The 12,435-nt window shown below is 47.0% G+C and overlaps 1 protein-coding gene across 1 annotated transcript in view; it reads left to right on the top strand.

The window, feature by feature from the left end:
* The first annotated feature begins 10,737 nt into the window (after positions 1-10,737).
* pah (phenylalanine hydroxylase) overlaps positions 10,738-12,435 on the top strand; it is a 29,503-nt gene continuing 27,805 nt past the window's right edge. Inside the window, exon 1 of the mRNA XM_069192813.1 lies at positions 10,738-10,855. Coding sequence (XP_069048914.1) covers positions 10,805-10,855 — 51 coding nt within the window. The 5' untranslated portion in view covers positions 10,738-10,804. The remainder of the gene's footprint in view (positions 10,856-12,435) is intronic.

Here is a 12,435-nt window from a genome sequence, read left to right as displayed (position 1 = left end):
CCGGGGGTACCACACTGCGCAGGGCGACGCGTCGCCTGTCCGTGTCTGTTAGACTGGCTGCTGGACTGGAGGAGGCTGCGATTCGGTTACGGGAGCCTGGATAAGCGTGACGCCTGGATAAGCGAGCCCCCCGGACCCGTGCCTGGCGAACAGGTGAGCCGGGACAGGTGCGATTCTGGGCCGTACTGAATGTCTGGTAGGTTGCCGCGGTAACATGCTGTTTTCGTGAAACGCTGCCGCGGTGTATCTGTCCTGACTTGCTTTTTAGAAAAGTTTTTTTTATTATTATTTTTCCAGAGACAGTTACTGTACAGGATATCAGGACACGGGTTTTCTAAAACCCCAACAGAAACCGCCGTTTCACGGACGTCAAAAACTGGGGGGATTCCTTACAACGGGCAGATCAGTAATGTAATACCCATACTAAACAAGGGGATCGTACTGAACCAACGGGCAGGTCAGCGCATCGTGCGTATTATACAGGACATGTTCGCAATTTTATCTGACGCCGACGAAGCCACCCACCGGAGTTTGTATTTGTATGGTAACGCTTTTGTTGGAGACATTTTACTTCGCGTCTCTGTTTGTTTGTTTTCCCCGGATAAGTCAAGTACAAAAAGTACTGACTCCTGCAGGGTTTCTGACCAAAAGGCTTCGGGATTTTGGGAGAGCCTCGGATGAGGTACCGCATGACCTGTTCCCCCTCTTAACCCTGACGTCAGTTCTGTTCGGAGACGGTGGGCAGGTCCGAGTCTGTGCCAGGACGCAGGCGGACTGGTCAGTGTGGCCTGAGCGTGGGAGAGAGAGCCCACGGAGTGCTGTGCTGAGCCACACTGGGCCCAGATGATTAACAGGGGACCCGATAGGAGCAGTCAGAGGCATGAAGAGGTATCTCTGAAGATTTATTTCTTCAGTGAAAAAGGAAACTCAGGGCCCAGCTGGATGAGATCCTAGGATCACTTATAGCTACTAACTGCCCAAAAGTGTTGTCAGTGCATGGTGGCTCAGACGAGGCCCAGGAATGGACAGGTGTCCTGTCAGCAAGTGCAAAGACACAAATCTCTTCTCTTCACGGGAATAACCAAATTCGACCAGAATAATCTTCTGCTTGAAACAATTTTTGCTTTGGTGTGTGTGTGTGTCTGTGTGGAGTCCTGTCCAGGGTGATTCCTGCCTTGCTCTGTGTGTGTGTGTGTATCTGTGTGGAGTCCTGTCCAGGGTGATTCCTGCCTGCTCTGTGTGTGTGTGTGTGTGTGTGTGTGTGTGTGTGTGTGTGTGTGTGTGTGTCCTGTCCAGGGTGATTCCTGCCCTGCTCTCGACAGAGACCAATGGATTAGACTCCAGTGTTACAGTTCCGTCATCTCACCACCAGGGGGCGCCCCAAGCCCTGGTGGCTGGCCTAGCCGACCCTACAGACGGCTGCGCCCAATCACGGGCTGACCAGTGTATCTGCAGCTCCGCGCCTCCCTCCATCAGCCCTACAGTATATAAACTGCGCTGGCAGTCCTTTCAGTGCTTAGTATTGTATATCTCTGGTTTGAGCTCAGATCTCTATTTTTCTGGGGGGGGGGGGTTTCTCCTTCCCTGTTACAGGTAATCTGTTTCTTGTCTTTGTTTTTCTTTCTCCTGTTCGGTTGAGTCCTTGTTCTGGTTCTTATTTAAATGGTTGTTACTTCTGGTTTCAGCTTGTTTCCTGTCTCCTGCTTCTGGTTTTCTCTGTGGATTGTTTTCCGGGTTCTTGGTGTAGGCCAGTCTCTAGACTTTGGTGGCAGTTGGTATATTATAATATATATGCTGTTAGATGTCCCTGAATGTGGGAACCTGCACAGGGTCCACACCTTTGTTAATTTGCGCTGTCTAGGCTGCAGGTATGGCACATCCAGTACTACCTGATAATAATTCCTTACAACTGAGACAGCACTTTTCTGGACCCTCCACTCAAAGCTGGTCAAAGCTCCACTCAAAGGTAATAGGGATCACCTCTAACACCACCAGTGTGCAGCCCCACCTGGATGATGCATAGTGCTCCAGTACACTCCCTACACACCAGCTCTCAGGGGGTAGGAGAGCAGAGTGAGGAAGCCAGTTCAGAGATGGGGATTATTAGGAGGCCATGATTGGTAAAGACCAGGGTAACACCCCTACTCTTTTCGAGAAACACTCTGGGATTATTAATGACCACAGGACCCCAGTTTCACATCTCCTCTGAAGGACAGCACTTTTTACAGTGTAGTGTGCCTGTCACTATACTGGGGCATTAAGACCCACACAGACCGCAGGGTGAGTGCCCCCTGCTGGCCCCTCTAATACCTCTTCCAGCATCAGCCTAAGATAAATGTCTTCCTCTCAGCTGCCCCCCTGTGGGTGCCGGTGTGCAGCCAGTCTCAGTGCGCTCTGTGAGTTACAGAAGTGATGTCACCCCCCCAACCCCCAGGAAGACCTCGATTAAGTGAGGGGAGCAGACGGAAGAAAAACACAGGAGCACACCAGCCCTGACAAAGGCACAGGCCATTGCAGGCATGACAATATTGTCCCCCAGCTACTGCTCCTCAGCTATTAGTTACTGTAGATCAGCTACCAGCAGGCAGATGGCGTCGGCTCATCTGTCATGTCTCTTCTGTGCCTATGTAATCCTTAGGAACTGGGGGGCAGCCCATCTCTGCAGTGACCGGAGGACTCCGCTGAACTTGGGTCACACTGCCATGGCACCTTACTTTAGCCACTCTGACCCGACAAAGGTGATTCTGAAACACTGGACAAGAGCAGGACAGGGACTCCAAAGTGGGACAAAAGTAAGTAAGCTTTTCCTCACAAAGCAGCCTGTCCCAGCTGGGACTGGTACAAGTCATAGCCTTGCTTTATGTACTGTATAATGTGCAAAATTACACCGGGGTCTTCTGAGAAACTATTTGTCAAAGGCACTAAGGAATTATAAACAGGCAAATTTCATCTTAAAAACTGATTAATCAAAACTGAAATAGATTCATGTTAATTACATCAGTTTTCAGCACAGAAATATCTCAGTGTGACTTTTGTATCTTGCCTATGGAGAAATATTGCAGCTTATTCACCAATCGGATTCAAAGGGCGTGCGAATAGATCACCTTATGGCAGGCCGTTCCATAACAGAAGTAGCCACTAGAGGCCGCCAGAATCATGACTGGGCCTCATAGATGTACTGTACTGTACGGTCATCTCGCCGGGCGTGAGATTCATAAACGAACAACAGCAATGTTTATGACGGTGGGCCAGTGGCCCAGTGTGCCCTGTTTGGTCGCTAGCAGCTGATTGACCAGGGTATTGGCGTCCACAGCATGACAGGGCAGCTTGTTCCACACTCCCACAGCCCTTTGTGTAAAAGGGGCTGTGTGGTGGCTCTGTGGCTCAGGATCTGTGCGTGTGGCTGGAAGGTTGCCGGTTCAAATCCTGCGGCCGGCAGAGGAATCCTACTCCGTTGGGCCCCTGAGCAAGGCCCTTAACCCCAACTGCTCCAGGGGCGCCGCACAATGGCTGACCCTGCGCTCTGACCCCAGGCTTCTCTCCCTGTGTTTGTGTCTCATGGAGAAAAGCTGGGGTGTGTGAAAAGACAAATTCCTAATGCAAGAAATTGTATAGGGCTAATAAAGAAACAGTACATTATTACATTATAGATACACACCCCCATTCCTGAGTGTAAATGCACTTCCACAAAGTTCCCACTTGAGTCTCACTGCTGATTCTGAAGTCCAGTTTGTTTGAATATGAGAATCAGGTCCCATCATTATTTTCTCTCTTCTTGAATAAAAAGTAACAGCAACAGGATAAAATTTAACCCAGGAATGTGTCTGTCGTATTATTGTTATCCAGTTATGTTATTGATTAATTGTTTGGAATGGGTGCATTTTCAGAGAGGATAAGCTTGTGATTAGTGTGTATAGGGTGGGTCAAACTGCAGAGACTGAGAAGGGGAATCAGTTATCAATGGAGATTTAGAGACAGGTGGTAAACATCTTCTCTAAAGCTGTTTTGGGGTTTTTATCCGAAATCGTTTTTTTTATTACATCTTTAAAAATAAAGGCAGAACTCATCTTGGACCTAGAAAGGATTGAAAATCGGAGTGTTTTATGTGTGAAGGTTCCTTGAGTCACCCACACCACGTCACCTACAGATTCAACATTCGTCCAATATATAAAGCACCTTTCAACACACACAGATATCAAAGTATCAGTTCCATCAATGTCAATCTGAGTGAAAACTTGGCATCACAGGGTTCACCCTGGACAGGATACCAGGTCATTGCGGGCCAGACACACACATGCCCACACACTCACACCAGGGCCAGTTTTCCCAGAAGCAAACTAACCTCCCAGTATGTCTTTGGACTGAGAGAGGAAACTGTACCACCTGGATCAAACCAGTGAAAACACAGGAGAACATTCAAGCTCCATGCGGACAGCAGCCCAGGTATTGCACTCTAGCCCCAGCACGGACAGGTTGTAATGTTAACCACTACACCACTGTGGTGTTCCTCATATGCTATATTACCTGTCTAAAGGGTTTCAATTTTGGGATGTCTCAGAGGAACCTGCGAGGTTTTCACGCTAAAATAAGAAACTAGCCTTGCCTACTGCCTCCTGACGTTGGTCTAATTTTATTTTGAAAAATATTTGTGGCAACGACATGTTTTTTTTTGGCATAGCACAGTTTAGTGGAACACACCTCAGACATTTTAACCAAAACTGGGACCCATCTGTCACTCATCAGTCACAGTCCTGTTTTGGGCTATCCCAATTATGTATCCGGTAGGCAAGTTCATCGTTGGCAAGGACAAGAGACATTCATGTGCTTCTGGTCACTGTTGTTGCTGCAGTGGTCAAACTCAACATGAACACCAAAGTCTCCAAACAAGGTGTTGGTGTTGAGCTTGTGAGTGCTGTATGTGTTCATGTTGAGCTTGTGAGTGCTTTGGGATCTGCTTCTCCACTCAGATGTGTTTTCTTGTCTTTACCACAGCAATAATGGTTAGAGCTGAGCGACCACCTGTTTAAGCAGAAAGAATGGAAAGAAATGTCTGTTTGCCTTTGGTGGAAACGTCACTGGTTTGAGGTCTGACAACGCAGGTTGGAAATCAGTGAGGATTCTGGACACTATCCAGTGTCCTGTTGTGCAAAGTTCAGCACAAAAATATCACCACTTCCAGCTGTTTTCTCAGTTCTTTCCTATATACTGCATAACTCTGTGCCTGTTGATTTCTTCAACTCACTGAACATGATATTCAGAGCCGGCAATGAAAATCAGCTCGGAAGTGACTGATCCGTGGAATGGAGTATTTTTCTACTCAAGATGGACTTCTCACGCCTTTCAGCAGTGAGCGTGAGAACGAGAAACATATCCAACAACACACAACATGGACAGTAAGATGTAAGAATGCAGGTGCGCTGGAGAAGGAGGGGTCTGTGCACTGCACACAGTTAGTCATTGGAATGGTGGTGGAGGTGAGAAATCTTGCTGAAGTTAACAGTTGACTTTTTTTCGAAAAAGAGCAGAACGGGATCCTTGAGTCAACTAGCTACAAGCAACCAAATGGGTTAGGTGTACTAAGAGGCCTCCTGTCGTTTGGAACACAACTTTGCATTGCTCTTATGAAGTCTAGAGGTGCTCAAAACCCTACGGGAAAAGTGCAGTGCCAAAAGTGTTTGATTGGTCAGCGTAAAGGCCTGTCCTGAGTCAGACTCTGGCCGTGTGCTCACCCAGAGCTCGGGAGAAAGAAGAGAACGAGCCATCTCAGACCTCAGCATCCCATTCTACTCACTGGGACCACGGTGAAACACTACTGTGGCAAAAATGCGAGTGGAAATAACACAATATTTGGAACAAAATATATTACCTCTTCTTTGTAATACATCTAATAAAATAGAAATTAATTTCTAAACAACTTGTATGTTACACTTCATTTTCTTATCCATTTATCCCTGGGTAATCAATAAAGCTACTACTGGTCCTGTAAATATTGTAACACCCATGGCCACTTGATGAGACACGCACAAGAGCTGTGAAATGTAATTCAACAATACTTTATTTTAGTGATCAGTAATAACAAGGACAGAACACAGCTTCCTTTGCCAGGAGGGCATCACTGTGCACGATGCTGAAAAACACAGAAATGCTGCATCGCTGGGGTTTTCCACAAATCGTGGTTGGATTCTTAGGAGTAAATCCAGATCCGTTCGAACTCAGGGAGGAAGTCGTAAAGATCTATCAGAATCGGATGATGCTCACGGGTCACAATGCCATCTATGTTTTCCTGACCGACTGTATGTCACATGCAGGGGTTTCGAAGCCCATTCATGTTAAGGACTCCCTTTTCTCCCTCGTTTTAGGAGGCCTCGCACACAACAGGAGTCTTCCATGCCAATGTGATTGACGGGCCGAGTGAGCGTGACTATCAGGGGCTGTCTGTGTCCGTGTGACTAATGCACAGGCTGTGCTTTTAACACACCCCTTTATCTCCCAGCGAGCAGACACTGTTCCAGACCACTGCTAACAGTTACTAGTGTTTAAGGAGTTTTAAAAAAACAAACAAAATGAGCCAATACTAGAATTAACTGTTTATTATTAACATGAGCGCTGTTCTCTGATTACTTTAACTCCCCTAATGGACATTTGACATACCCTGTCATTTGTAAATCATTAACCTGTATCGCACAGGATTCTTACACATCATACATCAACAGACTGCCATACACGAATCAGAACGGTTAAACATGATTGACGCCTTTGAATTCTGCATGTGATGCAACTTGTGTGGAGCTGTATGTCCCCACAGATACCGAGAGAGAAATACAGAAAATCAGTCTCACTCAACAGAAGCCGCTGAGTCTGTGAAGAAGAGTGGATCTCTTCTGTTATTTAAAAATCTCTCTCAGGCCTTCAAGCAGCACCGCCTGGCCTACTCACTGACTCTTGAGTCTTAAACCTTAAGACCTTATCAAAGGTGGTGATGAATTCCGGTCAAAGGCTGTTTTTCAGAGAAGTCAGTGTATAGTGGACCCTTTTGGCTAGCCTACTTCATCTACCTCCTGTGATCAGGGCAATCATTTTTGGGGACTTTATTTTTTTTTTAAATGGACAATATCAGACATGTGACAATATCGTCTTGCATGGTGACAGCTCCAGCAGTCTGTGCTGCGGCTCTGAATGTTGTTGCTGCTTTTGCCCAATTTATTCCTTCTCGTGGGCATTATGTGGAAACTTGTCTCCTGTTCCTTGGACCCAGTTTCCATTTCCCTGCTTAAAGCCAGCCTTGTACCCCCATGTCCTGTTAGTACTAACATTAGCAATGGGTCAACCAGCCCGCTCAACAATTACAGGCAAATGTTTCATTTGCTCTTTCAGCTACAAGTTATAGCACGGCAGCTACTCTTAGGTTTAATAACTAATGGGCTTTATGATCTGCTTCAAACTTGCTTAAGGAAATTAGACCACATTGAAACAGTTGCTCAGAGTGGCTAAAGAATTAATTATGGCTGCAGATAGAAAATGAAGACCCGTTCTTGTTCTTTTCAACCTTAGCAAAATTCCTGCTAATATCGGTCATGACATTTCCCTGCAGCGCCCAGACAATTGTACTGGTATATCAGGCTTTGCTCTCTGAGTTCTGAGATCAGATGTTAGCCTTAGCTGTATTTAAATCGGATGTTAGCTGCTATCTCCCTGGTGCGTTCCAGGGCTCAGGTCTGGGATCTGTTCCCATGATTCTTCTCAGTCAGGTATTGCTATGGTATCAGCTGTCATGGTATCTTTTTGGGTTGCCATGCTGCAGGTATGTGAGTGATCCTTTGGACCTTAATTAATTAATAATTAAATCATAATTATGTATGGACATACTGTAGCCAAACCTTCTGTAACAAAGTTGTGAGAAGATGAAGATCCACAATAAAACACGCTGTTATTTTTTTATTGTACTTTGTGTCCCATATTTCAAAACACCATTTCCCATATAGGTAATTTCTTACAGGGGACTTTTGTCTGTGCCTGCTGTTGTTAGAACAGATACACACTTCTTTCTAAATCTGAGCTGATTATATAAATGCAAGGCAGCAAGTGGGTTTCCTCCAGATGCTCTGGTTTCCTCCCACACTCTAAAGACATACTGGTAGGTTAATTGGCTCCTGGGAAAATCAGCCCTGGTGTGGCTGAGTGAGTGAGTGAGTATGTGTGTGTGTGTGTGCCCTGCGATGGACTGGCGTCCTGTCCAGGGTGTGTGTGTGTGCCCTGCGATGTGCTGGTGTCCTCTCAGGGTGTGAGAGTGTGTGTGTGTGCCCTGCGATGGACTGGAGTCCTGTCCAGGGTGTGAGAGTGTGTGTGTGTGTGTGTGTGTGTGTGTGTCCTGCGATGGACTGGGGACCTGTCCAGGGTGTGTGAGTGTGTGTGTGTGTGTGTGTGTGTGTGTGTGTGTGTGTCCTGCGATGGACTGGGGTCCTGTCCAGGGTGTGTGAGTGTGTGTGTGTGTGCGTGTGTGTGTGTGTGAGAGTGTGTGTGTGTGCTCTGCGATGGACTGGGGTCCTGTCCAGGGTGTGTGAGTGTGTGTGTGTGTGTGTGTGTGTGTGTGTGTGTGTGTGCCCTGCGATGGGCTGGAGTCCTGTCCAGGGTGTGTGTGTGTGTGTGTGTGTGTGTGTGTGTGTGTGTGTGTGTGTGTGTGTGTGTGTGTGTGTGTCCTGCGATGGACTGGGGTCCTGTCCAGGGTGTGTGAGTGTGTGTGTGTGTGTGTGCCCTGCGATGGGCTGGTGTCCTCTCAGGGTGTGAGAGTGTGTGTGTGTGCCCTGCGATGGACTGGGGTCCTGTCCAGGGTGTGTGAGTGTGTGTGTGTGTGTGCCCTGCGATGGGCTGGTGTCCTCTCAGGGTGTGAGAGTGTGTGTGTGTGTCCTGCGATGGGCTGGTGTCCTCTCAGGGTGTGTGAGTGTGTGTGTCTGTGTGCCCTGTGATGTTCTCTGCCTTGTGCTTGCTAGGATAGGCTCCAGTTCTCCCACAACCCTGTACTGAGTACAGCACTTGGAAAACAGATGAATCAGTATGTCAATGCCTTGTCTGCTGGCTTTTCCACCCTGGGACCTCTCCACTGGTTTTCCTGAAATGCGGCGATGAGTCTGGATTGCGGTTGCTGAAATTCCTGAATGCCCTGAGTCCATCCTGCAGTTTCCCGCACTCCGGCATGACTTTGCCCTGGCACATCAGACAGGCTTGGGCTGTCTAGAGCACAGAGCCAGATAGCCAACAGTCCTGCGTCTCTGGATTGGTCTTCCAACACCTCAGTGCCCATTTTCAAGAGGACACTCAAAACATGCTTCTAAAGAATATGCCTTTTCTGTGACTTTATTTTATTGCTTGGTATAATGTCCATTGTTGCTGCCTTTTAAGAATTCTATGCTGACATACTACTTTGTCTTATGTAGACATAAAATTCCTAAAAAGTATATTGTTTTGCAGTTTTTTTTTTATATTTCGTCTATCCATCCATTTTCTAACCACTTTATTCTGTACCTGGTCCCAGTGGGGTCTGTCCCTTTTTCAGCAAGCAACAGGCACAAGGCAGGGTTTGACTGATAGAAACTGGCCACTAAAATGACTAAATATATCTCCGATGCTGTTGTTTGTTATTATTGTGCAATATAACAAACTCATTTTAGGGATTACCAGAAGATAGAAATTGTTTCAGGTAGATGTGATTTATTTGGTCTTGCCGGGTCTGTGTAACTGTCATGTTTATATTTGTCCATCTGTTTTGGTCACTCAGGCCTATGTGACAGTAGTTTGTTTTTATCTGGTAGATGTAATTGAGGCCAAAAATATCATCAGAAATACAAAACATGACTGAAGGTAACCTTGGTTCTCTGTAGGGGGAGGTCAGTGAGGCCCATGCTCTGTAGCACTGTCTCTTCTGGATAGAGAATAGTGTAGCTGTAGCCCTGAGTAGTAGTAATAATAATAATTCCTCACATTTCGATAGCACTAGAGGACAGGAGATAGATACTGTATATAGGGGACAACAGACAGATGAAGCCAGTTCAGAGGTGGGGATTATTAGGAGCCCATGACTGGTAAAGGGCAGGACACCAGGGTAATACCTCTACTCTTTTCAAGAGTAGGATTTTTAATGACCACAGAAAGTCAGGACCGCAGCTGTTCATCTCATTCAAAGGACGGCACCTTTTTAAAGCATAGTGTCCCCGTCACTATACTGGGGCATTAGGACGCACACAGACCGCAGGGTGAGCGCCCCCTGCTGGCCCCACTCACACCTCTTCCAGCAGCAGCCTTAGCTTTCCCAAGAGTCTCCCATCCAGGTACTGACCAGGCTCACACCTGCTGAGCTGCAGAGTGACATGGCTGCTGGCAAGGCGAAGTCACATGAACTCAGGAAGCCCTGTTGTATTCCCACTTTGCTACTCTAAACGAGTATTTGTTCTAAACTGATCACGCCATAAACCAATTGAATACTAAAACTGGTCAAATAAAGTCATCCTTAATTTAATTTCAGAGCGGCGGTGTTAATGTGCTGTAAAATGTAAACGCGTTTAAAAAATAAAGTTTCAAGCACGGACAAATACGATAAGGCACTTTAAAAACACGCTCCTCACCTGCGTCTCAGCGGTAAGTGACGCATACGGCTGAGCCCCCCGCGTGAGAGGCACGGGCCCCCGGAAGGTTCACATGTTGAGGGGGTGTGGTGAGCGGCCAGAGTTTAAATACCACCCGTCCGGATGAGGACACAGATCCCGGAGGAGAAAACAGAACTGTGCAGCAAAACCAGACCAAAGACAAGAGAATGGACACAAAGGCAGAATTACGCGGATTTAATGGGGACTCCAGCACAAAGGTGAGTAGTAATGATAATGATAATAACAACGTGTAGCAATTGCTAGGTGTGTAGTTTTGGTTCTTATTTGATATGTGAAAATATATGGTTATTTATTATTGGGAAAACAAACGGCCACGATACGTTGCATTCATGGGCTATGACGCCACCTCTACAAGCTGGTCAGGTGAATAATCTTTTCAAACCCGCAGTTATTTGAAACAGCGTCCAGCCTGTGGAAAGAACGATCGAAAGCTACCGCAATGTGTTTCGTGACAGACCTTACCGGGTTTTTTTTTTTTTTTTTTGTGCGTCTCTAAACCCGCCGGGATAAAAAAAACCTCGATTGTGTGAAACTGTAGAAAGTTCTGTGGACTGTCCAGCCCGTGAGGCATGGCTTTCTGTGATCATTCAGAGACAGAACAGCGGAGAATAATTCGCAAACTGACTCGCTGTGGGTCCTGCAAATGAAGAGAGCCGTTTCTTTTCCAATAGTCCCGTTACTGCTCCTATAAACAGCCTTACGACTGATTTCCCACCGTCTTTCCTTGCAGAGCGCGTTCATCCCATCTTTTCCTCTTTCTTGTCCTTTTACCTTGACGACTGTGTTCGGCTTTCACTACGTCGAGTGTCTCAAAAGTATTCTTGGGTGCACTCTTGCAGATTTAAACAAAATGTGTGAACCTGAAATATAGGGTCTCTTGACAATTTCTTTATATTCGCCGTAGTGACTTCGTGATCACACGAGTGCATTTTATGTTCTCTATGTCAACATTACATCCCCATTATAACAGATGCGGATACAGTGCAAACAACTTTTCCTACCTGAAGGTACAGTAAGTGTGACTTTGCACACATGTGAAAGTCAACAGACTGACTCCCAGGTCTGACGGCAACTCCTGTTCACTCTAGAACTGGTGTGGGGGATGGTTGTGTGCGTCTGATTGCATGTCCGGCAAAGCAGGCATGATTGAAACATGTCCTCAGTCTGGCCCGAGCTCAAGGGGGTTGAAGTTCAGGGCTAGACAGCCCATGGTGAACAGATGATGCTAGAAACTCTTTAATGCCCCCCGCCAGGGCTGGCTAAAACACGTGCTGCCTTCAGGCGTTAATGACCGAAGAGCGTCGCCCACTGTGCTGGGTCTGGACTTAGGACAGGCTGGCGCCACGCTCTGCGTCCAGTGACGGCGTGCTTGTGCACCTGAGACGAGACGGGCTCAGGCCCTGCCCCTCTCTCTCCCCCATCACAGCGTCTCGGCGTCCGGGTCCAGGGCTCTGCTCTGTCTGTGTGGAGCGTGCATGTTCTTCCCAGGTGTGCATGAGTAGAGGACAATAGATCCAGCGTCCTCCCATTGCCCCAGTGCACACAGCTTAGGGTTGATGGGCTCCTCCAAAACTGGACCCTATTAGACATTTTACGGGGGTACATTTTCAATATACACAGCAGTGATTATTTAGGTACAGAGAAGTAGAACCGAATGGCTCTTTCTGATGCTCTGAAATGGGGTGAGGGGTCCCCTGTGTCTATTTTGTGTGCTGTGTATGTTAATGCATTTCTTTGAGTGTCTGTGGGGAGGTTTCTTTTTGGGATTATTCCTACA

The sequence above is a fragment of the Lepisosteus oculatus genome, chromosome 7 (genome assembly GCF_040954835.1).
Source record: "Lepisosteus oculatus isolate fLepOcu1 chromosome 7, fLepOcu1.hap2, whole genome shotgun sequence".
NCBI lineage: Eukaryota > Metazoa > Chordata > Actinopteri > Semionotiformes > Lepisosteidae > Lepisosteus > Lepisosteus oculatus.
The sequence above is the reverse complement of the archived record's forward strand: the minus strand, read 5'-3'. Positions and strand labels throughout refer to the sequence as shown.